Below are 27,481 nucleotides of genomic sequence, written 5' to 3'. Positions count from 1 at the left end.
GTGCCAGTCATGAAGGGGGGTGGGTTGACCCTGATGTGCTCTGACATAATGAAAGAAAATGACAAGCCCTCCTCTTTCTGTTTTTGGGAACGACGGAAAAGCGCTGGACGGAAGGGACGGGCGCACAGGAAGTCGGGGGAGTTGATGGGACACCTTCCGTTCCGAGACGCCTCCCGGAGGAGCATTGGGGCTTCCTCGCCACGAGGAAGAGTCTGCGCATGAACAGGACCATGGCCCGGCCTACATGGTCACGGATCAGAACCGAGGGGCTTCCTCACCAAGGGGAAGATTCTACACGTGAATGTGTGCGAGAGTCTACGTGTGAGCAGAACCATGATCGTGGATCAGAACCAAGGCAGCCCCACTGCCTGAGCATAGACCCTGCAGACCTGCCAGATAAGAAAACCTAACAACCTAAAAGAAAGGCGTGTTTTAGACTGCACTGTTCATAAATACAGATGCTGAGGAACAGAATCTGGAGTGCTGACTGAGTCTAAGTGGACGAGCGGTTGTGCTGCCGTATACATGTAAGAGCGCTCCGACCATGACTGAGCAGGTGGAAGAACCCTGGAAGAGTGGCTTCTCCGCAGAGCGACGGTCGATTACTCTGACACAATGGCTAACACACTTACAGAGGGAGAGGATAACCGCAGGCGTTTACCATGACCTGGTTGAAGCAAAAGCCTTTCTATCCTTAGTGTTAGTGTGTGTGAGAGAGAAAGCGTTCCCGGAGAAATTAGAGGGGAATTTCAGTTATTCCTGTCAGACAGAGGCGGAGAATTTGAGCCACGTTGTATGGGAGACGAGATTCTCTCGATGCACAATTGCATCTAAAGGTGAGCTTGCTCCATCGTGTGGGATTGGAACCAAGAAACTTGTGCAACAGAATCAGCTGTTAGATCAGCAGAATCAGATGGCTTGACTTGATGGGATTAATACTTCCTGTCAAGACTAATGATGTCAACTAAACACCAGGTCAACTTAGCCTTAAAATCAAGGAAGGGGTTGGAAAAAAGTAGGAGTGGAAAAAAAAAGAATAAAATCAGATGCTATAGCAGAATGTTTCACAGGTATAATGTGTATAGAACAGCATGGGGGCATTTTAATGTTCAGTTCCATTTATGGTTTTTATTTAAACATTCATGTCCCAGCAGCCCCTCCTCTTACATGTAGCATGTAGCCCAGATGTCCTTTTATGTACACTAAATATGGGCCTCATCCTGTAAGCAGACCCAATGAATCAGATGCACAGAAACTACTGATCAATAAATACTTTACAAAAATAATGGAAATGGGATTTCTTTTCTTACAGCAAAAAACGGGCCTGGACCAGCAAGAAAATAATAATTATACAAGAAAACGAACAGGCTTGTAGATTATTTCTTTTAAAATGGTGCATGCTAAATAAACAAGCATATAACCTTGCCTAGGAACCTGAATACTGAAGCCAAACCAATGCACCAGGACAAGATCAGACTTTTTGAACTAAAAACAAAACAAAAAAATAACATTGCCTCCCTGACTGTAAGGAACTTGCAGGCAAATCCCAGACTGCTCTGGCTGTTCAATGTGCCATATCCCTTCATAAAAGATGAAATTGAACGACTGTGGCAGCGTTCCCCCGTTGATTGTGTCAGAGAACTGCCCTGGAAACAATGCATTAACATCATCGCAGAGCTGGCACCTTACTGGTAACATCACTCCATTCGACTCTCCTCATATTCCACTATGACATCATCTAAAAGCTCGACAAAGACGAAGCTAACAGTCGCCGTCCAAAAAGGTCCTCGGCGAAGTTTATTTTCTCTTTTGTGCAACACAAATTAAAATGATCCCTCCCTTTGAAGTCCGCCCAATGATTGACATATCAAACGAGTCATTTTCCAAAGAGAAGTTATATAATTAAGTCCGCGTACAGTTTTGCTTTGAATAGCACTGAAAGATTTATGAAATTACAGCATGAAGAGTTGGACAGCGCTTTGTCGTTGTCACCGAAGCCAACAGGAGTTCCCTTTCTGCTGTCGGAGAGAGGAATTCAAATTAAACTGGGCAGCACGGTGGGGGGGGGAGCCTCGGTTTCGCTGTGGAATTCTGGGTAATATCCAAATGAAAGCCGCCCCGGAGCCACGCCGCACCCCTCCTGTTTTGGGCGGGATCGTCTCTGAGGAACGCGGGTGACTTTGTTCGCCAAGCTCCCCATCCCCGCTACTTCAGTCCTCTATCTCCCCACCCCCCCCCCTCAGAACTCCCTGGCCTCCTCGAACTGCTTGTGGTAGTCCTCGTCCGGGGGGTTGTCGGCGCACTTCCTCCCGTTGTTGGGGGGTCGGGCCTGGTTGTAGCGGCTCCAGTCCCCTTTGCAGATGATCCAGGGCAGGACGTCCACCTTGTAGTGCAGGTCGGCGGAGAACTCGGTGCTGATGAGGTTGGGCGAGCCGGCGCCCTTGCCGCGGGTGACCAGGCGCATGCCGTCGTCGTAGCAGCAGTGCTGCGAGGCCAGCGTGGTGGAGTCCAGCGAGAGCGCCGAGCGGACGCAGTAGCGCGCCGACGGCTTGTAGATCTCCAGCCGCTCCTTGGGGCCGCTGGCATCCTTCCAGCGGAAGTCGCGGCCCGCGGCGGGGTCGCGGAGGTCGGCCGAGCCGTAGGCCACCTCGGTGGGGTAGGAGCAGGGGCAGGAGGGCAGGTCGCTGGCCACCTTCAGCATGTACTTCTTCAGGAACTCGCTCTTGCAGTTCATCCAGCGCTCACAGCTGTCTGTATCTGCGAAGCATTAACATCACCGCCCTCAGGGGAAAGTTTCTTTCTGGGCCAGCACATCATCATATATATCATATATATACATTTGACATTTCACACACATGGTATTATTCCCAATAGAGTTCTCCGTTGCATTGGAGTGACAGGGATTTGTGCCACCTCCATTGGAAAGGCAACTAAGGGAAGCCATTGTTAATTATCCAGATAGCTTTAAGAGCTAGATGGAAGTTTTCTTTGCATTGTGCATCTGAGTTAACAGGGTAAAGGGGCAGAAAGCAGGAGGGAGGCGTGCGTGAGGGTGCTTCTGGGATCGGGCGCAGGAGGCGTGCGTATTCGGACAGCGGAATGCTGCACTGTTCCACCGCCCGGCTTTCATCTTTCCGTCGGAATGTCACACGCTGCGGAACTCCGGAATGTTAAGAGGGCTTCTGGAATGTTTGGGCGGACGCAGATGCCGCGCGCGCGCGCGTGTGTGTGTGTGTGTGTCTCTCTGTTTGACGGTGTAAGAACCAGCTGTCCAGATGACAGATTGACCAGAAGACTGGTTAACTGGAAATGGGTATGTGTATGTTTAGAGACAAAGGGAGGAGGGGAAGGGGGAGGGGGCGGGGCTCACCAACGCCAAACAGCTCTGTGGCATTGAAGCCATCTGTTCCAGCCAGGATGCTGACTTCTGTGGCAGCCGTCCTGAAGGCATCTTCGATTCCTATGCAAGAAAACCAATTCCAGTCAGGAAAATCTTTGTGCAACAATGAAGAACAGAACAGCAGAGGTGGAGAAGGACATACACTGCCCCTTGGGCATGTTCACAGCAGCAGAGTTTGTGTATGACACTGGATTAACAAACATGCACACACACACACACACACACGCAAACTGGACTGACATACACACACACACACACATGCGCACGCACGCATGCACGCACACACACACTGGACTCACATACACACACATGCACACATGCACACGCACGCATGCATGCACGCACACACACACACTGGACTGACATATGCACACGCACAGACACACACACACACATGACACACACACACACACTGGACTGACATACACACACGCACACACATGCACACACATGCACACGCACGCACACACACACACTGGACTGACATACATACACAGACACACACACACACCTGCGCAGACACACACGCACACACACACACTGGACTGACATACATACACAGACACACACACACACCTGCGCAGACACACACGCACACACACACACAGACACACACCGGACTGACATACATACACACACACACACGCATACACACACACACACTGGACTGACCTGGGCAGCCTGGCATGTCGCAGGTGCGGGACTCGGTGGCCGTGCAGGCGTACCCACATGACCTGGTCCTCTTCTGGTTTCCGTTGCCACAGGAGACGCTGCACACTGACCAGGAACTCCAGTCCCCATCTCCGTCAATGTAATCTGGATGGGAGGGACAGACAGACAGACAGACAGGAGAGAGACAAAGGGAGAGAGAGGAGCAAGAGAGGAGAGAGAGTGTGTGAGTCAACAGGTTGCCAGGTCCAGGCCAGAGGTGATTGGATCCACATGTTGCTGGTACCTCAGGTCAAGGCCAGCCACACCAGAAAATAATCAGCATACCTCTCTAACTGGCTGGCACAAGACTGGGCCCTGTTTGTACATTTACTCTTTCTGAAACCAAGACACACACGCACACACACACACACACAAACCTACAGAAACCCACCCATGGAGATAAACAGACACAAAAACCCACGCAAATTTACCGACAGATAAATGGACAAACACGGCCACACACACCCAGACTCTTACATCCACATAAATTCACACTTCTGATTTCCATCCCTGTGAGGATTGCTTTCTGATTCATGCCCTGCATTCCTGTTCGGTGACTGAGGAAACACGAGTCAGTGCTGAGGAAGTTCAAATGACTCACAACTGGAGCAGTACTATCATATTCTGGCCCTGGAACTGGAGCAGCACTGTCAGACTCTGAGCCCTGGAACTGGAGCAGTACTGTCAGACTCTGAGCCCTGGAACTGGAGCAGTCTGTTAGACTCTGGCCCTGGAACTGGAGCTGCACTGTCAGATCTGGCCCTGGAACTGGAGCAGTACTGTCAGACTCTGGCTCTGAAACTAGAGCAGTACTGTCAGACTCTGGCCCTGTAATTAGAGCAGTACTGTCAGACTCTGGCCCTGGAACTGGAGCAGTACTGTCAGGCTCTGGCCCTGAAACTAGAGCAGTATTGTCAGACTCTGGCCCTGGAATTAGAGCAGTACTGTCAGACTCTGGCCCTGGAACTGGAGCAGTACTGTCAGGCTCGGGCCCTGATAGCTTTGTATCTGAATCCTCAGCTGTAGCCTTGCAGTGGGAAACTGGGGCCAGCTTTTATAGCTGAATGTGAAAACATACTGGCCAAAAATCTTCAGGCCCTTTACGGATGCATATATAATTTCAGGAAACACTGATTGACTTAATACAGTTCCAAAGCACATTTAATGCATACAGCCGGTTCCATTCACTGCACACTTTAAATTTGATATCATGACATTGTGGCATCAGCATAGTAAATAAGCACCTGCTGAATTCTGGGACAGCAATTTAGGCTCTGGTCCAGTTCACCCCCATCACCACTGTCACCACGTGTAATTACTGTCATGACTATGGACACCAGTTTAAATTCAGCATGTGCCCCAAAATGATTTCAGCTTGCATTACCATCCGAATCCCCATGGGGTCACTGTAGGGACCGGACTGTCGCAATCACCTGGCTAATTATACAATTAGTGATCAAATTATGTCCTTATATAAAAGATATCAGATAGGGCCAGTGTGGGTGCACACACCTGATTCTCTTATCAAGGTGCTTAGCAAAGACACTCGAGGTTGATTAGTAGAATAATGTGTGTGCACCCACATTGGCCCTTTCTGGATAAGACTGGAGACCACAGCTCTAAAACATGAAAAGCACCTAATTAAGAAAAATTAACAGCTTTTTAAAATTCTGGGTTTGCAGTTGAGGTTGGAATGAAAGCCAGCATACCCAATGGTCCCCCAGGACCGAGTTTGAGAACCACTGGTTTAGAAAGAATCCGTTAAAAAAAAAAAAAAAAACAGAATTTAGCCTTGGATAAAAGTCATCTGAGATTTGACATGTGCATAGAGTGCAAATATTCTACATGGAAAAGTATAATCCAAAATGACATGCATTTTTAAATGGGAATGTAAGAAATGGTAGGGATATTCTGCAAAAATAGGTGCCACAGACTCACATTAAGATAAGGTCAACAGATAAGACAGCCAATTATGTTTTGCAAATTTAATTTGCTCTACCAGGAAAATCAATTACATCTGATTTAAAAGTTATTCTTGTTGACACTGTGTATAAAATTGAATCAAAGTTTAAACCTTGCATTTTTATTTCATTTGAGTTAATCTGTTTAAGCTGTTTATTTTATTTTTTTACCATTTTCTCCCATTTTCTCCCCAATTTAGTCGTTATACCAATTCCCCGTGTGTATCACACAGTCCTGGTCGATGCGCTATCTTCTGTCAGTCTGGGGAGGGTGTAGACTACCACATGCCTCCTCCGATACATGTGGAGTTGCCAGACGCTTCTTTTCACCTGACAGCGAGGAGTTTCACTGGGAGAGCGTAACGTGCGCAGAGGTTCACGATATCTCCCCCAGATCCCCTCCCTGCTGAACCAGTAGGAGTCGCTAATGCAACGATCAGGACTCATACCCTCACCGGATTCCCACCCGCACTGCCAATTGTGTTTGTAGGAACGTCTGACCAAGCCGGAGGTACCACTGCCGGGGAGTGAACCCGGGTCTCCCGCTGCGGGAGCCGTGGATAGTTACGCTTAACTTCCCTTAACTTTTACCGTTCATTCTCAACGGTAGTTCTTAACACTACGGATGTAATATACTTTCGGCCGCACGTATTTTTTCGCGGCGCTGTTCCGTCCCGGATGCAGGAAGACCGTTTTCGTCTCTGCCCTTACCTTTCCCCATTCATTCTCAACGGTAGTTCTTAACGTTGCGGGTGTAATAACGTTTATTTCGTGGCGCTGTTCCGTCCCGAATGAATGAATGACAGCGTATAAACAAATATATTCGAATATTAAATAAGACGTTTTGCGGTTATTTTGTGGTACATACGCTTCGGTAAGTCTTAATAATTTTATTACAAACAGGTTCCTGTTTTATATTGATGTCATCGAGGTATTCTGTCATTATTTCAGCTAAAAGATCAGTAGTTTAATTTTTCCTATTTGACTTAATTATTGGTTTTTACGTCCCGTTTGTTGGCTTGTCCGTACATAATAACACTTTTATGTGAGAATACTGCAGGTAAATGGGACATGTGTATATGTGCACGTTTGTGTCTCAATACATCAGCTATTATTACCATGGCCCTGCAATCATATTAGGGTTTAGTTTACAATATGTTTCATTTCCCCCTCACTATATTATTGCTGGTATCATCATCATTATTGGTATTGCCCCCTTTACATGTGCCTTGTGTAACACGTCACGGTCTGGACATACATTTAAAAACAAATTATTATTACTTATTACACTATTGCTGTCAAGGCAATAAGTAATGCCATCTCTAATTGTTCATTGTCAGTACTGTCATTCAGCCATCTTAACAAACGCTTTCCTATCTATATGTTTCTATACTTACCATTATTATTATTATTATTAGTCAGTTTAACTATTCAATATAGAACAGGACACAGTACAAATATTGCTGCCTCCACCTGCAGACAATACAGAATTTGTGTAATGCAATTCATATTAACTACCCCTCCCACCCTATCCCCTGGATTGACAGCACACAAAAAAGGGAGATCAGTGGAAAATCATTATAATAACAATAATAATTTTCATGTTGAGAATTTGATAATACTGGGTGATAGAGCTACACAAGGTTGTGTTTCAAAATGACAAAACATAAGGTCAAGGGCATAAAGAACCTACCATTTATACAGCATCATGATGTACAGTTCCCATGAAAATATAAACCCTCCCCAAATTTTACTGTCCAGGTCTCTGTTTTAGAGTTAATGTTATTTCATTATAGCGAGAATTCTTTGGTCATCAACCGTATAGGTCCACCTTGGCCTACCAGGCCCTTTATGATTACTGAGCTCACCAGTGCTCTCGTTCTTAATGATGTTGCAAGCGGTTGACTTTGGTAAGCTTAAGGTTTGGCCAATGTCTCTGACTGTTTTTTCATATATCCCAGCCTCATAATGGCTTCCTTCCATTGGCATACCTTATAATTGTACTGAAGAAGCAATTGAACACACCTGACTAATCAGAAACGCATGTGAATCCATTTGTCCTGAACATTATGGCACCCTGAAAATATGTACGTACATCCCCAATTCTAAAAAAGTCGAGACGGTAAATTAAATGCAAATAAAACAGGAAGCAGTCATTTTTAAATTTGCTTTGACTTGAAAAATATTGCCCAAATTTAATAAGCGTTATTAAAAGAAATGGTGATGTTACAAAGTGGTAAACACTCAACTGTCCCAGCTTTTTTGGAGCGTGTTGCAGTCAACAGATTTGAAATGAGTGTATATTTTCAAAAAACAATTAAATTCACAAGGTAAAACATCAAATAACGTGCTGTTGTAGTGTTTTAAATATAGTGCAGGGTAAATAAAATGTACAATATTTAACATTATCACTCCCTTTTGTTTTTATTAGCATTTTCCATACTGTCTCGGCTTTTTTGGAATTGGGGTTGTATGTATGTAGAGAGCGCTGTTATTTCTACAGGGTGAAATCAAAATGTATTAAAATAATCTTTCATAAGAGCTGAGAGCTGATAGCTGCACTTTAACCACATGTAAATTGTTTGATTACAAATCTAAAATTATGGGGTACAGAACCAAGTAAAGAAAATACGGCTTTGTCCCTAACGTTATGGAGTTCACTGTATCTAAAAATATAATTTCTGCTTCAGAAGTGGCCCATGAAGTACTTGGCAAAAGCAGACCAATGCCAGTACTTCTCTTAACACCCAAGCTCCAGGAGCTCGAGCTTCAGGAAACCCAGCAGCCGCGGCAGCACGCGACTGCAGGGAGTCCGACTGCATGTGTGCCAGTTGTCACCTTGCAGCCTCGGTAAATCCGCCTGCTCCAGTCCCGGCCCCAATCCCATTTCATGCTTGTGCATATCAACCCTGCTAATACTGTTACGAAGGAAAATACAAATATAGCTTTACATTTATACTTGGCTGTTTATGTGTTTATTAAGAATTGTAATATGTAATGTTGTAATCCTATTTGTACTGTTGCAATAATTGATCCGATGTAAATACTTTGATAACTTTATATGTATTGATTTGGCAGAAAAGATTTCCTGATCCTCTCCATAATAAAATGGAGGTGGAGAACAAATATCGTGTTAATATCAAACCTAAAAACGAAGAAGCGTTAACTGAGACACTTCTGTGAAGAACGAATCAATTACGAACGATTATTTATTTGCCCGCGGGTGGATTCGAACCCTCGTTTCCGTGGGACGGCGTTACACCTATACACGGCTGGCCCTGCTGTGGTAGGCGAGTGCTTATACCTCTACACTACCCAGACGGCCCAGCTTTCATTTTTTATGAGCCTACCTACCGTAAACCATTTCATTGTTATGATTAATCTTATTCAACAATATCTGTGCTTGTAATATTGTTGCATATTTTACGTCTACTTCTATTAAACTATTTCTGAGCAGGTAATATAGCATTTTTTATGTGCACTTCCCATTGTTTGAAATAGAAAAAACCTCCCTGCCAACACTAAAAATGTCTGCTGCGGTTCTATGCACTTAACGCAGCAGGTGACCGTGTGGGAGCATTGCTGCCAATCATCATCAGTGCCTAATTAGTTGATGTAGATTACTGGGGAGGAGAATGTGTTCTTTGCCATTTTTTGTTCTTCTGTTACTCTAAAGCCTCTTTGCGAGAGTTTTCCGTAAAAAGTGCTATACGTATAAAATTTAAGGGATATAAGGGATGACTGAATTGCAGGTGAGAGAACTGCCCTAGATAAACTGGTGTCCCTCCTCATGACCTATGACTCAGGGCCCAGTATCAGACAATGGGCTGGGCCAAACCACTGCAGCTTAGCCTAGCTTAGCCTAGCCTATCCTAGCCTGGGCCTGAACCCTGAGTCACCCGCTTCAGCACACAGAGGGGGTAATGTGCAATCAGAGCCCAGGGGGTTTATAAGGACCTGGTGCCCAGCTATAATGGCGGCGGTTGTTTCCGTGGGGATAAACCCATGTGATTAAGAGAGGGAAAAGGAATACCATGAGATCGCCTCTGCAGCATGATCGCACAAGGGGGATGGCTGAGGCTAAAGACCATGCAGGCTAGACAGGCCTGTTTCAGGAAACACACACGCATACACACACGAGTACACATGTACACACACACAAGCTCTTGCCCTTCCCTCTCACTCACCGTACTCAGTCTGGGCCTTGCTCGCCCCCCCCGGGGACCCCCTGTGGTCCCAGTCGCCCAGGGGTCTAAGAAAGTTGCTGTCGTCCGTGTTGCCGTCGTAGCGGTAGTCCTGGTCGTCGGGGCGACGGGCGGTGACCGCCCGCTGCCACCAGTTCCTCCAGTTGGGCGATGCCCAGCTGGGCTTGCTCTCCTTGCTCCGCCCCTTCTCTGGCTCCGCCCCCTCCAGCCCATCCACCACCTCGATGGTCACCTGAGGACACAGGAACACCCATCTGACGGGGTGAGCGGACCGGCGTACCCCCTGACCCCCTGAGGACCAGTGTCCAAAGGCCAGGGGTCAGTCACATCCCACATACACCTCTCAACCATCTCTCTCATTTTTTAACTTTCAGCATGTGTTTACACATCACTCGCCACCTTAACCCCGATTTCTGTGGCTTTTAGAGATTATTCATTCATGGAGTAGTCAGTTAGCTTTAGTCTTTATCACAGTGAAAAGAGGGTGTGAGAGAGAAAAATCACTGCACTTTAAAAAAAAGAGAAATAATTAGAGAAGTTAAGAATGCCACAAAATGTCACCACATTTTTTCATATGATAAATACAGGGTATTGACTGCAATACTTTTTTGAAAAACATGGAAAAGCCTGCATGCAGCGTGTGTGTTCTTATTTAGGCAAAAGGGATGTCTGTAAGCATGCAAGTCACCTGAATGTTTGGGTTCTGTCCGTTTATGTCGGCCTTGGAGAGGTCGGGGAAGTTGTGGAGGTCCAGCAGGAAGGCCCCCGGCCCGTCCCGCTGCAGGGCTCCGGCGTGGGACTGGGGGTGCGGCTGGGGCAGGGGCTGCTGGGACGCCCGGCGTGGGGTGGCCGGGTGGCGGTCGCCCGGCAACAGCGGGGAGGAGGAGCCGCTCTCTGCATTGAGGCTGTTCTGTGGGACGCCAGATGGACAGTTACATCACGTGTGGTTACGTTTCCCTTCTGCGGCTCAGGTAAGGCTCAAACTGAACTCTTGGGGTGGCAGCAGAATGTCTCACCGCCATCTCATCATCTGTCTTAAGCCTGGGTATCAGAATCCAGTCCTGGGGAGCTGCAGTGCCTGCTGGTATTGGTGTGTTTCAGCACCTGTGATTCATTTCAGTCATTGATTGGCTAAAGAGTCCACACACCTTGTTCTCAAGACCTTCTGACTGAAAAAGAAACTACAAATACCTGCAAACATTGCAGCCTAACAGGACTGGAGCTAAACCTGCAGACACTGTGGCTCTCCAGGACTGGAGTTAAACCTGCAGGCACTGTGGCCCTCCAGGACTGGAGTTAAACCTGCAGGCACTGAGGCCCTCCAGGACTGGAGTTAAACCTGCAGACACTGCGGCCCTCCAGGACTGGAGTTAAACCTGCAGACACTGTGGCCCTCCAGGACTGGAGTTAAACCTGCAGATGCCGCGGCTCTCCAGTACTTATGTTTGATACCCCTGATATAACATGGATTCACTCTGACCAGGAATGATGTAAACTCTGACCTCCCTTGGAAAAATAAAACCAAGAGCCCTGCAAAAACCCTTGAGCAGATAAAAGCTATTATGTGTCCTGCTAGAAGGCCACTTAGCAGCACTAGAATAATATTTCAGAAAGACAGGAGTTCAAACGGCTGTGACCGTGACCCCCCCCCCCCATCCAAATCATAAATCTAACCGTGGGTCTCCTGGGACAGGTGGAGCCAGGGGAAACCTGGGTCACGCAGCAGGGGAAGGGGTCGACACCACATCACATGACCAGGGGGATACCCTATCCCTTAGAGGGGAATCAATAACCACCACTGGTTATGCTATACTCATTTGATCCTCCCCAAACAGTCTCCACTCCTTAATTTACACCAGAATATTGTAGCTAATCCTTCTTCAGATTACTCAATTTCCCCCATGAGAGATCCACTGCTCCTGCGCTACTGCAGCCTAATTCACCAGCACGATGTAAGGGATGAATGAAACACTTACTGTGATCCATAATTTAAGCTGCAGCAGAATAACAGATTCAGGAACATGAATATATTGTTCTCACGCTTTTTATCTGTCTATCTCCCCTGAGTCATCTTTACTCTCCCGGTTGTTGTTGGAAGAACTAATACCGTTACGTGCAGCTAGCAAGCAGCAGTGCGTTCTGCTTGTAGAGCCACTAGCGTGCTTTATTATTCAACCACAGCAGTTTACGTTATTCCCAACCCGTGGATAAATTTGAGAAGTACCCTTAAACTGTGTGTTGATGACCCAACAAGTACAACACATTACGAAACACACAATTTAATTTCAACGATCGCGTTAGCTTGCTCATGCTACCTCGTGCATGGAATATCAGTCATCGGTAATGAAATTTTTTTTATCACAAATCATGGTTTCCCATGTTTCTTTTAAGGAAAGTATTCAGGCCTTTGATGCCTGGCCTTAAGCCCTAGCCGTAATGATCCTGCTCCTCAATCCCAGAATCCCACGGGCTTTTCGCACTGACGGCTGAAGCAGCATTGCAGAAACTTGTCACACGACGTTCCTGGCTGATGGCAGTCTGCGAGGGGACGTAAATACATGGCTGAGGATAGACGAGGCTTGCGTTCCCTGTCGTACGTACAGAGAAGCGGCCAATTACACCCCACTTACAGCAGCAGCTAAACGCAGACAGCTATGTTCTATACTTACACAGCAGACAGCGAGATCAAAGCACATCATCAGTCTCGCTTTTTCCCCCTTCATTTTCCGTCTGTGTGTGTGTGTGTGTGTGTGTGTGCATGCATGCTTTTTTTCTGTTTTACCCAAGTACTGAAAGCACGGAATCTCCCCTCTTAAGTGTGATTGCCGGTTGCATACATAGTTTCAACTCGGCCGTGAGTTAGCATTAAAAAAATGTGCTCACGCACAGAAGATAAGACTTATCTGAGACACACAGCTGAACTTCTTCATAGGTGCCAATGGGAACTGGCGTATAAAAATACAAAATCAACTTAGAAAGTTTTCTTTTAAAAAGGCCCATATTCGATCTACCTGTAATTCCGTAACATTGTTTGGAATACCCATATTCTGTCTTTAAAGCAATACTGACATTGCTCAGTCCCACAGCATTCCTGTAAATTATGAATATTCTGCTGAAATCTAACCAATGGAGGCACTTAAAGCGTAGGCCACTTGTAATTTTAGATGGCAAATTGCTTGTCATACATCACAGCACTCAAAAGCTGTAAAGGAAAATGGCTACATTTAAAATGTATACATATGAAATATGCGCGTATGATAAATTAAACGAGGCGATCGTTTATGACCTAAGGGCCAACAGGCACAGAGAGCCCTTTTGATTTAGGTCGGCAACTGTGGCAGGAACTTTGATCCCGACGGATGGTAGTCATTTTAGAAGAGGTGACCTCTGCACCTCTTCTGACTGTACGTGGGGTGTGCCTGAGTCATGGAGACATCCATGGAGACAGGTCTCCGATCTGCATGCAATAAAGCTTCCTCTTCGGGTTGCTCCTCCATTAACCCTAAGGTCCTACTCTTCATTGCCGCGAGGGCTACGCTAGGCAAAATTCAAAAACCTGAACTGACAGAGGCTAAAAATGGGGGTAAACTTTGGTTTTATATATATATACATTCAGCGACCATGTATTAGGTACACCTATCTAGTACTGGGTAAGACCCCTTCTGCCTGAATTCTTCACAGCATGGATTCAACAACGTGCTGGAAACATTCCTTAGGGATTTTGGTACATGCTGACTCCATAGTACCACACAGTTCCTGCAGTTTTTTCTGGTGAAACATTCATGCTACAAACCCCCCATTCCACCTCATTCCTATATGTATATATAGTTTCCACTTTAATCGGCACAAAAAACTGCCTTTTGAAAAATTAGATAATACATCAAACTGTTCGCATCCGTGAGCTTCCAGTAACTGAACAGAAGGGGGAAAAAAGATACATCTTATAAAAGGCGACACCGTATGTTTTTGCATAGTTTCCACATGAATCCACAGGCATCCTTCATAACCCCGCTCTTTCATTCGGCTTTATATTACATTTACGTACGGGAATGCAAACTTTGCCCTTCGCCTCCCGTTTGATCTTCTTCATAAACCGTCTGAACTCATCCTTCACACTTTCTCATGTCTTATGTGGGGGGGGGGGGGGGGGGGGTTGTGGAAATTCTACAGCTGTGCGTTGGGTTTCAAAGTTAAGAGCTGGCAGTCTCCACAGACGCCTAAAGTCGATCACCTGTTGGATGGGCTCCTGTTTATGGGATTCCACCACGCAGGCCGTTCAGATCTACCTCTGCATTGAGGGACAGCTGCCACATCCAGCTGACTAAAAACCTAGTTTGCCCCCAGCCCCCTTTACGTAAAGTAGGCTAGGGTAACAGTAGGCTAGCCATAGGGTGTGTGGCAGTCAGGCTGCAGTTCCCTAGCGAGACCCATGCACTGGTTCACTGCCCATAAGCCCCCCCCCCCCCCCCCACTTCCTCCCAGGGCTCTTAGGCAGGAGTGACGCTCAGCTGATCTCCGCTCTTCCTGGAGGGCGGTACCTGCCCCTGCACACCTGCGCTGCCACTGGAGAGGATAATATTCTGTCCCGCCCACTGACCACGCCCACAGCCGCCCAAACACATCGGGAAAATCATATCCCCTACCAACAGTTCAGCACTTCAGTTGATCCTCACCGTTAGTTTTCCAGTTTTGAGTATATTGCACGTAGGGCTGGGCTATAATACCGTACTGCCACAATAATTATCGAATGCAATAAAGGTCATCGCCACTACGTGGCGTGTTGCTTTTTAGTCTTTTTCTCTTTAGTTCTACTCCAAACTTCAGAGGCCGTGTGAAATGCTTCCAAAGAAGAAAAAAAACATCATCACTGTTATTTGTTGGGTGTTGATAAGACAGCCACTCAGCAGCAAGCTTGTACAGCCTGTATATGATCATGTGATGTATTTTTGTCAAGCACAAGGAAGCTGCACGGCTTTGCTGCTGATTGGCTGTTTTGTCAACATCCAATAGATAAGTGGTGTTTTTCCATTTGAAGCACTTCATGCAGCCTCTGATATTTGCACATTGACTCCTGCATCAGGTACAATTAAAAAAGGACAAAAAGAATGATCTTTATTGCATTCGACAATTATCCTTGCAGCATATTGCCCAGCCTTAATTGCACGTTTCCAGTATCTAGTCGTTATTAGATTTTTCTCTTGGATCAAAAAAAAAAAAAGCAATTGTGCCTGGTCATGGTCACGTGTGTTCACTTATAGATGATACATCCCTTCACTTCTGTAGATTCTTCTCTCCTCTCATAAACGTGTTGCCCCTGGAGGAGCACTTCATTACGGAAACACGCACAGCACTCGGCGCTATTAATCTTAGCCTGAAGTCCTTACATTCTTCAGTTTCCAATAAATTACCAGTCAGGGTCCAATCAGCTGCCTGTACCCCTCTTCCCTCTCCTCATCAGCGGCTCAATTAAAATGAAATTTTACGACAACGAACATTTTCTTTTTTCAAGGCACGGAAACAGAGGGTAATGACATGCAAATAGACCGGGGGGGGGGGGTGTTGTGAATAAAGAATAAGGCATTTCACGGTCAGTCCCTGATTAGCTGACTCCCCACTGATGCCTCCCCTGAAGAATGCTTCTTAATTTGGGAGATCAAAGGTAACATGCCATTCTTCAACTCATCCTGTTCCACCGGGCCTCCCAAGGGCCTCCTTAAAAACCATGAATGAACACTCACCCCTCCCCTCCTCCCCTTCCTGCTTTCAGTCTTTCTCACTCGCTGCCTCACTTCCTCCCTCCTTTCATCAGTAGTAATTAACTAGCGTCCTTAGTTGTCGTCACCCACTACTTGAGTAAACGCAAGGAAAAAATCAGCTTGTCCTAGCGTTGAGAAAATCAGAAAATGTACCACCCATATCATGTGTGTGTGTGTGTGTGCGTGTGCCAATCCACATACAAAGGATTCATCTTCCAGTGCTCATCTTGAAGTTAGCAGCAGCGAGCACCTCTCTCTCTGGCTTCATAAGGATGCGATACATCTTCTCGTGGTGCTGAAGGAACCCTCTCTTCCACATCGACGGGTCTTGTTAAATGCACTGGTTTGAAAGTCACACAAAAAGCGCAGATGCTTTTTGAAGGAAGGCTTTTTGTTCCGAGCTTCCTCTGGGAACCGTCTTTCTTCACAAAACACAAACCTCTTAACCGATTGCAGCCATTTCTCGACTTTACCTGGCAGTGACCACTGCGCACCCTCCCCACCTTGGCTGTACTCTGAACACCAGGAGTCGTCTGAGAGGGCCTCTCTCTCCCGGGGGGGTGGAGGCAGCTTCCCGCTGCTTCAGACTGACACCCCCCCCCCCCCGTAAATCACCGGGGAGGCTCTCAAAGGGACGTGCTGTACAACGTCCTCTGCGGCTCTGACCCGCCATTTCTTCCTAAGCCCTCTGCTCTCTGCTCATTCCGCACGTACATATCCTCAGACGCATTAACTGCGCCAAGCGGCCAAAAGCAGGCTGCGTTTCTGACGCTCGCTTCCTTGTGTTGTCGACAGACGTTGCTCACTAGCGCCAGTGCGGTTGGCTCCAGTATAGGTGTTTCAGCCACCCGTTTTAATGAAAGTCCATGCACACAAGTAATCTGAGACTAAACAACAGCTACACGTCACCATATTTCACATCCTTGAAAGTCCAGGAAGACGTACTTCCAGTAGCCAGCATATCTGGGCGAAACCAGCAACACCCACATATCAGCTTTCATTTTTATCTCTTTTCACGCCATCGAACCCTCACAGGCACAGACACTTCAATGGCGCACTAAGAATACTTTTTTTAAAAACCAGCAGCAGCTGGTATCTAAGAAACCTCACAAAAAGCCAGCTGATCCTAGGCCCCTTTTAACCCTAAATCCTGGATCTGGAAGTTCTCGGTGCGCACGTGCGTGTGTGTCTGTGTGCTACCGTCGCACAGGGCACGGAGAGGCCGTTTTAGCGCCATCTGGCTCAGAGTCATGCGAGCCGGCTGGGCTTCCCTCTGGCCCAGCAGTCTGCGGAAGGACTACAGTCCCCAGTGGCCTCTAATCTCAGAGCAGGTGATTGGACGGTGTCGGTTTTTAGAGCGGCTGTTATCAGCCCTGCTCCCGCTGTGTGTTCCCCCAGGGCGTGTCCCTCGCCTCCAGGCTCACACCGGGTGTCACATGCGCACCCAGATGACAGGTTGATGCCGGCAGTGAGTGTCGCCCAGCAACAGGCAGAATGAGAAAACAGCCAACGGTGATCTTTACCACTGAGATTCAGCATAGCATGTTTTGTTGCCACTGCATTAATTTTGGCATGCTTTTTCATGACAGATCCCAGTAAGAAAACAACATACAGTATGTCATGATACTGTAGCACCAGGATATATATATGCAGTGCTCTTCTTTGTGGCAAAAGTAACTTAAGAGGCTTATTATTGTTGGACACAAAATGTGGAGGGGTGGCTGATGAAAAGATGAGGAGCTATCCGCGTTGCCATCTGTGGGTCTATGTCCACCCCTGGTGTAGTTCACCTCTCTGACACCCCCTACAGCTCAAGGATGGTTCTATGAGCTAAATATCTCCCCAGCCCTGGTCCCAGAGAGCCACAAGGGCTGATGTCTTCCTTAAATCCCTCTTGCTCTGGCCCATTCCAGCCCGGTCATAGCCACAGCCAGTCCCCGCCCAGTCATATCAACAACCAGTCCCCGCCCAGTCATGTCCACAGCCAGTCCCCGCCCAGTCATATCCACAGCCAGTCATGTCCACAGCCAGTCCCCGCCCAGTCATATTACAGCCTGTCATATCCACAGCCAGTCCCCGCCCAGTCATATCCACAGCCAGTCCCAGCCCAGTCATATACACAGCCAGTCCCCGCCCAGTCATGTCCACAGCCAGTCCCAGCCCAGTCATATACACAGCCAGTCCCCGCCCAGTCATGTCCACAGCCAGTCTCAGCCCAGTCAACACAGAAACGCAAAAAAAAAACTCTAGTTAATGGCATGGAGACATTCACAAAAAATGGCAGATTATTAGAAGTAACAAGGATCTATTTTTCCTGTGTCTATAGGCAATGGAAAAACACCCGTTGCCAATTATAAAAAAAATTATTTTTTGGGGGAATATTTATCCCTGATTTATTTTAAACCAAACTAATATTTTATTTGGAAAGGTTAGGCTATATTCACATACAATGAGATAGACAACACTTTGCTAAACACAAAGCACAGCATAATTTTATAGCAATAAATGTATTTGAATAGCATGCTTTCTGACGTGTGGTTAGCATGTGCTGCCTACATATCCTACATCCATCAATGCTGGTGTCTGTGATGCCAAATGTATTCTTCTTTTAGATGAAAAAAAAACTCCTTACAGCCAGTGATGTTTGAATCCATCTAAAGCGGTACCCAAAATGCATTGCACTGTTGACATGCTGGTATTTGGCATGCCCTGTGTTGCTAGAGGCCAGCAGAGTAAAATGCCAAAGCAACCTGAGCCTCTGCCCGCCCCCTCAGATCTACCCGCGTCAAACACGGCTCAGCTCAAATGTGCCCGTGCACAATTCAGACGCAAGCAACCAGATTCAAGGGACGTGTTCACTGCGTAATCGATTGCTTTTACTGGTCTGTTAAGCGCTGAGTAACAGTGAAAACTAGCCTCTTCGCTAACATCTTTCAATACAAAACGCTATTTACACCCACTGCTTGCTCCCGTCTGCTGTTTTGACTCAGGTGATATTCACATATGGAAATACGGGGCTGTCTCTGGAAGTTCAAAGGCCAACACCCAAGATGTTAATTCTCACCTCTCGCTGCTCACGGGCAATACGCAATTCACTGCACTTCGCTTGCCTGACTGGTCAGAACTACACACTTTCCCGTCAAATCATTCCTAAGAGGTGACAAAAATGCCGTTGCGTTGCCGTTGCGCCTTCCAATGAAAACGTGCCTGTCTACTCCCGTGTGGTCAGGGCCGGCCTTGGTATTTTAACACAAGTCACAGATTAAGCAACAGTACTTTGATTGTCCTCTGTCCATCACCATCAGTATCACTCGTTATTGCAACAACGACATGCATGAGCTCACAACGATTCACAACTGAAATTCGTTGATATATTAACAACTGTTTTTTTCAGTGAAGATACACCGATGAATACGACATGCAACTTTTAACAAACACCGCCCCCAGTGATAGATTTGTGAACACTTTGCTGGCGTTTTTCCAAAGCCTCTTCTAGTTCAGTCTTTTGCGTCACCGTTACTGTAAACGTTCTAGCCAAACCTTAAACCTTGCCTCCTTTTGAGATTGAGATATTTCTGCGCAACTGTTTGTTCATCCTCTTTACTGTTGTCTTTTTTCAGTAATGGATTCCCTTGTCTAACCCCATAATAACCGCCACGAGTTTCCCTATGTGCGGCGCCCGTATTTGAGGGTCTCTACAAGCCCGTTTTTCCGGCATATGGTTCTATTTTTCATTTTCAAAGACCACAATCGAATTTCAGAGATTTCCTCGACATCAAACCGCACCACCCGATAAGCCATTTGACGCTTTGAAATGCCCATGTCTTTCACTAGGCTACTTAAAATTGTTTTGGCACAGAAATGACATAATGTGGCTAGCCTACTGTCTAACAAACCATTTTTCAACTTGGTGCCCTACATAATATCCTACTCATTCGTGTAGCAATAAAATAATAGCCTATTATTAGTAGCCTGAAACAAAGTCAGACATCGTAGGTTTTAAAACACCACGCGCATCCAGTTGCACCCACCCACGTGTGCCAACGAATTGTGAAACTGATAGGCTATTAAAGCATGTTTAGACCAGTGTCAATTTACGGAAAATCACTTCCCACAGAACTGTAACATGACGGTGCTTTAACTTCTGCGAACGACTGTGCTCTCATAGGCTATTGTGCTCTTGATGGAAGTCCGACCTTGGCAGAATTCCCAGAAAAAAACTTTTAACCTTCCTGAAGGTACGCAGGCACCAACCTTCGAATTTACCTCTGATCATTAAGAGAGCGGTGCGCCAAAATTAAGGCAAACAAAGGTGTCAACTCGGCACAATGTCTTAAAATATAAAATATGGACTATGTATATGTGTGTGTGTGTGTGTGTGTGAGAGGATCTTGTAGCCAATGTTGCACCAAGCGACAGATGGCTAGCTGTTCATTACAGTGTATATATAAATATATAACATAATAATTTATATAACATAAAGTGTGCTAAAAAAAGAATAGGTAAAATTTATCAAAACCTTCACCTACTGTTCGACGAGTAAGCTGGGCCTACTTGAAATTGTGACAGTTCAGTAAATCAACATTTAATTATATCTGAAATATTCAGATTGACGTACATTGATGTGAAAAGCAACACGCATATGCCATGCAATTTTGAGTTTAAAAATAGCCTAAACACCAAACCTACCTCTGGGAGCAGCGTGCTTTGATCTCGGTTCAAAGTCCCATTTCCAGAATGCAGCGGACTGCTCCGTAACACCGTAATGTGCAAAGTCAGGAGAAGTAGTCCCAATAGCAATAGTAACTCTGCTGCTAGCCGAACCATTCTTTTCACCCGACCGGTTTTGGGACCCTGCGCTGGAACAGGGGTTCCACTACTGCCTCCTCCCGCTGCAGATACTCCGATCTCCGGATCCGCCGCGGACGAGGAGCCGCAACACCACTGCGGAGCCACTTCGGGGTTCGAAATGACAAAATTAAGGGGAAAAATCTCAGGAAATTGAATAAACACTACTTTAATTTGGGTCTTAAAATCTGCAACCAAGTCCGTGTGCAGAGATGACGACGCTCCTTAATCTGGTTTTTGGCTTGCATGTGCTCCAATTTAGGATAGAATATTAATTATGTGAAACAGGCTGTTTACCACAAATGTTTAAAATATATATATAAATAGGCTATCCAGGTAGTGTCACGGTGCCTTTAGATCCATTGACATTCCAGTAGTCGAGACTACTCAGATTCTAAAGTGCTAATAATCGTTATTCAGGCCAATTTATCAATATTGATAGTGGAGTAGAAGACTCCGTGTCCTAGACTTCTATACAGCGGCTGGCGCTGCCGAACAGCACGTGAAGAGGCAGTTATATGAACAGCAATAAATGACGGATGACAGGTTCACCAGGCGAAGTTTGAAGATTCTGTTCTTTGATAGAGTCCAGGTAAATTTCACATTCACTCGATCCAGAGCCTCACTGTTGCACTCCTGTTCAGCTTGTAATTTTGCCACATTGCTCTTCTGCTTCATCCAACGACTTTCTCTTAACGTGGAAGTTCCATGTTTACCTATCTTTGCTCTCTGTTGACATGGCAGGCTAGATTTGAACTCATTGCAGATGTCTTTATATTTACCGTGCACCGCTTTATCAATAGTTTAGGCTACTTGTTTCTCCAGTTTAACCGTTTTTTCAAGCCAGTTTTTATTTTTATTTAAAAAAATAAATAAAAAACACCTTTATATAGTCCAGTTTTTGGGAGTTTCTACAATAACGCACCATAGAGTCCCGACAATTGTCCAGTTCGTTCGTGCAGAGAAGTTCAGTCCTGTCTGGCTGTTCGTGTGCTCTCCAAGTTTGCACAGTTGCAAAGCGCGCTTCTTTGCGTGCAAGTAAACGGCTCTTCTCAGTCACACACGCGCTGTTTGTGTCGTACGAGTTCTCTCTAATGTTTTTTATACTCCCCTCCGCTGGTTTGCTGTCAGGTCCCCCTCCCCCCGTTTTTAACCCTTCAAGAACCGTTTCGAGCGCCTGTGCCGATTGTAGGAATCATCAGACACAGTCATCAGGCATTTCAAGTAGGCCAAACAATGTAGTAATGTGCCGGGTTTTAATTCTCAAATCTGTTGTTTGTGTCCATTTGTGCACTGCCTTTTTAATTAAGAGTGTACTGACGTATTTACAATTGAAATCAAAATTACTGTTGGATAAAAAAATATGTGCGTGAAGACAAATGTGGGTGAAAAAACTAAAACAAACCAGGAGACCTTTGAAATGCAATCGGTAATGACACCCTGCGTTTCAGACATGTTATTTTGAAAGGGTCTGTGCTTGGCAAACTTTTCCCCCTCAGGGTGTAAAGACTGTTAACCTGTTGCATGTTGCTCAGTGCCACCGCCAAGTGCCTAAGGAGTCCGTTTAAAAGCGCCAGCTCGTTTGCATTTGTAGATTTCACTTGTCGTGCTTCAGACGGTTAAATGACAAGGAATGCATAGTTCAACACCTCTCGCAAACAAACGGCGCTCTAGGTTTGAACACCTTTAAAAAAAAACTTTATCGAGGGTTTCAAAGGATGACTGTAGTGTCAGGTTAAATGCCTTGACGAGGAGTTCTTTTTAGAGCCACTTTGCTCTGCTTGTGCTTTTGAACAAATGGTGGTTTATTTTGGTCTTCATTCTTAATTTTTTTGTCAGTATTCTTTCATTCCATTCAATGGTTCACTTTTTACAAGGTGTCATTTGCCAGAAGTTATGGAAACAAGCAAATATAAGACTTCTAAATGGTAAACTCTCAAGTGAGGTATTCAATAATAATTCCGTCTGTACGTCTGATATCGGATACTGACAGAGTTGAAAAATGATGTTTTTAGCTTAATATACATTTTTATTTTCAAGAGTAAGCATCACACTCTTACTGAATTATATACTGTAGGTCGAGCAAGAAAGGACTGCATAATCTTTTGTTAAAGGGATGTGGTGTTGAGGGGGGTGGGCACCAAAAGAGATTTGCAGCGTGAGACAGGCCATCCTAAATCCTAGAACTGTGCCAGCGATTTTACCAGCCCCTTTGCTTATTCCCCCCTCCCCCTCTGTGTATAGATTGATCTTCTTAAAAGGACTCTGGGTTTACCACATAATAGAAGTAAGCTGTTCTGTCGTAGGACTGCTGCTCTGGAGTCTGAATGTTGAAATGTGTTTCTGAAATTTGTATGTATGACATAAATTCTCTTAATGGTACTTAGCTTTAACAACCCGCTTGCTCACAGACCAGAATAAAGTCCCTGAAGATGGAAATTTGAAAACCTAGTGGACTTCCAAATAGGTTGTGCCTTGTTAGGCAGCACTTTAAACTGAAGGTTAAGTCCAAATCTCTGGACCTGTGTTTCTTGTCAATGACAAACATTAAATCAATGTGAACCAAAGCTGACGGTTTCCAAAATTAAATAAAGATTTTATTCAGTTTTTTTTTTTTGTTTTTTTTTAGCAGAACACCTGTCTCAAATGTGTTGGGCTGCCCTGCCCCGTCTGTTCCACCTCAAAATCTCACCAAAGGGGAAATGCAAAGCAGAGCACAGAGACCTCGCAGCTCTGGAGATATTGACCAACTTCAAAGCATCAGTGGAGCTAACCACCCCCACCCACCCCCCACCCCCTCGGTAATAACTGTGCCATGCCCTTCCAATAAAGACGCGGCCGGCAGGTCTGCAGTTCAAAAGATGGGGGGCCGGCGGGGACGCGGGGGCGCTGGTAGGAAAGTGGGGCACCCCGCCACCGGCGCTCCGCGAACCCCGCCGCACCGCCTGGCCCTTCCTCGGGCCCTCGACCCCCTCCTCCCCCCCCCCCCCCTTTTGAAAAACGGGGGAAACTGGGACGAGAGACATCTGCTCGCCAGGCCCCGGGACCCCCTTATCCGACGCGGAGGGGCCGAGCAGAACGAGAGCCGGGGCTCAGCGGGCCCCCGGACCCCGGACCCCCGTTTCCCGCCCGGCTGCTGTCTGACGTGGCGCCCTGCCCGCTCCGGCACTTTCCGCACGCCGGTGTCCCCCCGGGGAAGTGTCTCCGCTAACAAGACTGGGACAGGTAATATAATCCCTCTTCCCTTCTGTTAAGAGTCAGAGTCACAGACCTGAAGCACGTACTCCACACATTTAAGAGTGTTTACGCTGAACTGTCTAACCCAGCGGTAACCCACCGCGTTCATGGAGATATACCGTCCCATAGGCCTTCATTCCAACGGAGCGCAGCTCATTCAACGGCTAGAGCTCTTGAGCTGCTAATTAATTGAGTCAGGTGTGCCAAAGGAAGGTTGAAGTGAAAACCTACAGGGCGGTAGATCTCCGGGAACAGAAGTGGTTCCCATTGGTCTAACCTGACTGGCACTCGGCCAGAGTGTGGACTGCAGAGAAATCTATGCCTCTTTGTCACAGCGAAAATGGGATTTAAAAAAAGTTTCTCATGGATGCGCATCTGTCTGACCACCATGTCTGTGTACACTACCCTGATGAAATAAGCCACTGCATCCACGAATAACACGTGTAGCGACCAACCAATGGTTTTAAAAAAAAACTGGGCAACTTTGTGTTTGGTGGTAGGGTATTACGGCTGGGTCTTTCATTTACCATCCCTGGCCCAACCCACCTTTAACCTCATTGGCCACATGCCTTGCTTACTCTTACTCAGAAAAGCAGTACAGCAGCGAAACAGGGGTCAGCAGCTTCTGTAACATGGAAAGAACACTTCAGAAATTGATCGCAGAAAGTCTGGGAGACACCCTCACACCATCACGATAAAAGAGATAAGAACAAAGCGCACTGTTGAGAAGAGAAAAATCATTATCCAGCCACTGATGGGTTTGGGTTCAATTGGCCTCAGAACGGAGTGCAAAGAGCAAACTGCCTCCTACACGATTTTCCATCTTACTTTGCGTGGTTAAAAAAGAAGAAAAAAATCACATTCCACTAGGCTATGATCTTTTATACAAGGGATACTTAAATCTGCCCCTCAAAGTCAGCAGTACTGCTGGTTTTCATTCTTCCCCTCTAAACGGGACTAATTTAAACCTGGGGCACCAGATGAGTTAAATCTCTGGCCAATCAAGGCCATTAATTGGTCAGTTAACTATCAGGTAGAAAATAAGACCAGCAGTGCTACTGGCCTCAAGGGCCAGATTTAAAAATCCCTGTTTCCCTCCTTTTCTCTGTACTTGCAGCTACATCTGCAGACCTGTCCCCAATTCCAGGTGCTCATATGGGTACACAATATCATGAGAGCTTTGTTCCAAGAAAACTATGGTTTAGTCCCTGCTAAATCCCTGAACGAAATGTACAAATGTACATCCACTTTGAACAAGTAATGACCTTTCAGAGTGTGGGGAACAGGCAGAACCTGAACAGTGAGAGGCTGGCGACAGTAACCAATCAGCCGTGTTTGTTTTCCCCCAGTTTCAGCTGTGCGATTCCGAGGGCCGCCCCCATTGGGCAGAGCGAAAGAGGGGAGAAAATATTTATATAGATGGCGACTGCAGTCATCGCCCCGTTTCCAGCTTTCAGGGGTGGGGCGGTGGGATATCAAACGTGCTGAAAGAGAGAAGGGCCAGACGAAAACACAAACACTACTGGGTTCACAGAAACGACCCTGCCCAGGACGGCCTCAGCAGTGGCACCAGGCTCTCTCTCTCTCTCTCTCTCTCTCTCTCTCTCTCTCTCTCTCTCTCTCTCTCTCTCTCTCTCTCTCTCTCTCTCTCTCTCTCTCTCTCTCTCTCTCTCTCTCTCTCTCTCTCTCTCTCTCTCTCTCTCTCTCTCTCTCTCTCTCTCTCTCTCTCTCTCTCTCTCTCTCTCTTTTTCTCTCTCTTTCTCTATCTCTCCCGCTATCTCTCTCTGTCTCTCTTTCTCTCTATCTCTCCCTCTATCTCTCTCTCTCTCTCTCTCTCTGTCTCTCTTTCGCACCAGCAGCCTGCTTTAAAAGTCACATCCCATTACAAGTCAATGCACTCTTTCTTTCGTTGAAACGGTTCTCTGAAAGTACGTTCAGAACATGGCCTTTCTCCGCCGTCCCCATGTGACTTTCCTCTTTCCATAGCGATTCATTCAACGACGGAAAGCGTCTTTATCTTATATAGAGGCAATCAGGTTTTCACTCAGCGATTCACAGAGGACAGAGGGAGTTTGAAAAAGAAACATTTCATCCGAAGTTGGAAAATCTGGAAAATGGTTCCGATTCCCAGGCCTCTTAAACGACGATCAGGAACCGAAGGCCATTTAACAGTCGGAGCCATCTTAAGCAAACGCCACGAGATAATGTTGGTTTGGGAGACGTGTGAAGCCACCCCACCCCCCCTCCGGTTTGGGCAGGATGCCAGCACTATCCTGTCCTTCCTCTCCTCGGGGATGGGGGGGGGTAGGGCTGGATCAGACGGCCGGGTCCGACCGGGACAGCAGGTGAGATCTGGGACACCAGGGACCCCCCCCGTCTGCAGATCAAAGAGCCTCCCCCGCACGGTGTCAGGTAGGCCGGGGGTTCGCGAGGACGGGGGGACGGGGGGGGGTTGTTTAAGGGATTCAGCGTGGATTCAGACTGGCTTTACCGACCCGACTGGAACAGAAGCGAAATATTAAAAGAATGGCACGGCGCACAGCTAGCTTCGGCTGAGCTAAGCGCTATCGCTATGGCGACACGACAGGCGTATGTGTGATGGAAAACGCACACAAACCGTGACACCAGAACGAGACGAAACGAGACGAGAAGCAATCCTGACGGGTATCGCAGCATACGTTGCAGGCCCGAATTCCTCCAAGTATCAATTAAACGATTAAACGCCATTCCTGGATAATCTTGAGCACTTTTCTAACTGGTGGTTTAAGTTAACTTTGGCTCTTATGGTGCATTCTCAAAATGCCTGCCATTCTGTGTGGGTGCCGGGTTCTTTAAAAGTACAACAATTAAGCAGTCACAACCAGTTAAAGGGGGTCGCCAAAGTACAGGCCAAAGCATCAATTTTATACTGCTCAGGGCTTTAAGAATTTGATTTTGTCTCACAGAGGTAATTGCTACATGTACTGAAATTTATGATTTGGATTTCTAAAGAGACAAAATTATCTCCTAAAATGAAATACTGTATACGGGGAGGACTTCTCCAGTATCTACTCTTTGAAATTCTTGTGGGAGTTTTCTGTTGCAATTTATGCTCTGTCAAAAGGTTAGCAAAATATGCTCTCCTATAGACTCAATAAAAAAAGGGGGGACTGCCACGGCCAACATAACATAATGAAATCATGTGAAAAAATCAGTAAAATATCAATTTGAGTAAATGAAAAGAAAATAAACACGATTGCATGCAGCTAAAAATGAAGCACCCAGATTCTGTCTTGGTACTGTGTATGAAGATGAGGTCCACAGATTAGTTTATAATAAAATGCTTTTTTATCTTATATATGACAAATGGTTCACATTCATGAA

The 27,481-nt window shown here is 46.3% G+C and overlaps 1 protein-coding gene across 1 annotated transcript; it reads right to left on the bottom strand.

The window, feature by feature from the left end:
• Positions 1–1,057: 1,057 nt before the first annotated feature.
• On the bottom strand, positions 1,058–21,965 carry ism1 (isthmin 1). The gene is made up of 6 exons (XM_035399600.1): positions 20,723–21,965; positions 10,966–11,187; positions 10,260–10,509; positions 4,073–4,216; positions 3,371–3,460; positions 1,058–2,757 (listed from the first exon to the last, which is right to left on the bottom strand). Exons 1-6 carry the CDS (start codon positions 20,858–20,860, stop codon positions 2,240–2,242), a joined length of 1,362 nt encoding a protein of 453 aa, XP_035255491.1. The 5' UTR covers positions 20,861–21,965; the 3' UTR covers positions 1,058–2,239.
• Between the last annotated feature and the right edge of the window lie 5,516 nt (positions 21,966–27,481).

Source organism: Anguilla anguilla, chromosome 18, assembly GCF_013347855.1.
Source record: "Anguilla anguilla isolate fAngAng1 chromosome 18, fAngAng1.pri, whole genome shotgun sequence".
Classification (NCBI taxonomy): Eukaryota; Metazoa; Chordata; class Actinopteri; order Anguilliformes; family Anguillidae; genus Anguilla; species Anguilla anguilla.
This window is presented reverse-complemented; position numbering and strand designations above follow the sequence as displayed.

Excerpts from the sequence above, each read along its gene's own strand:
- ism1 (XM_035399600.1), bottom strand. The coding sequence starts at position 20,860 with ATGGTTCGGCTAGCAGCAGAGTTACTATTGCTATTGGGACTACTTCTC. Across the intron at positions 10,510-10,965 it reads GACAGAACCCAAACATTCAG|GTGACCATCGAGGTGGTGGA; the intron begins GTGACTTGCATG and ends CTGTGTCCTCAG. Across the intron at positions 3,461-4,072 it reads CGACATGCCAGGCTGCCCAG|GAATCGAAGATGCCTTCAGG; the intron begins GTCAGTCCAGTG and ends TTTCTTGCATAG.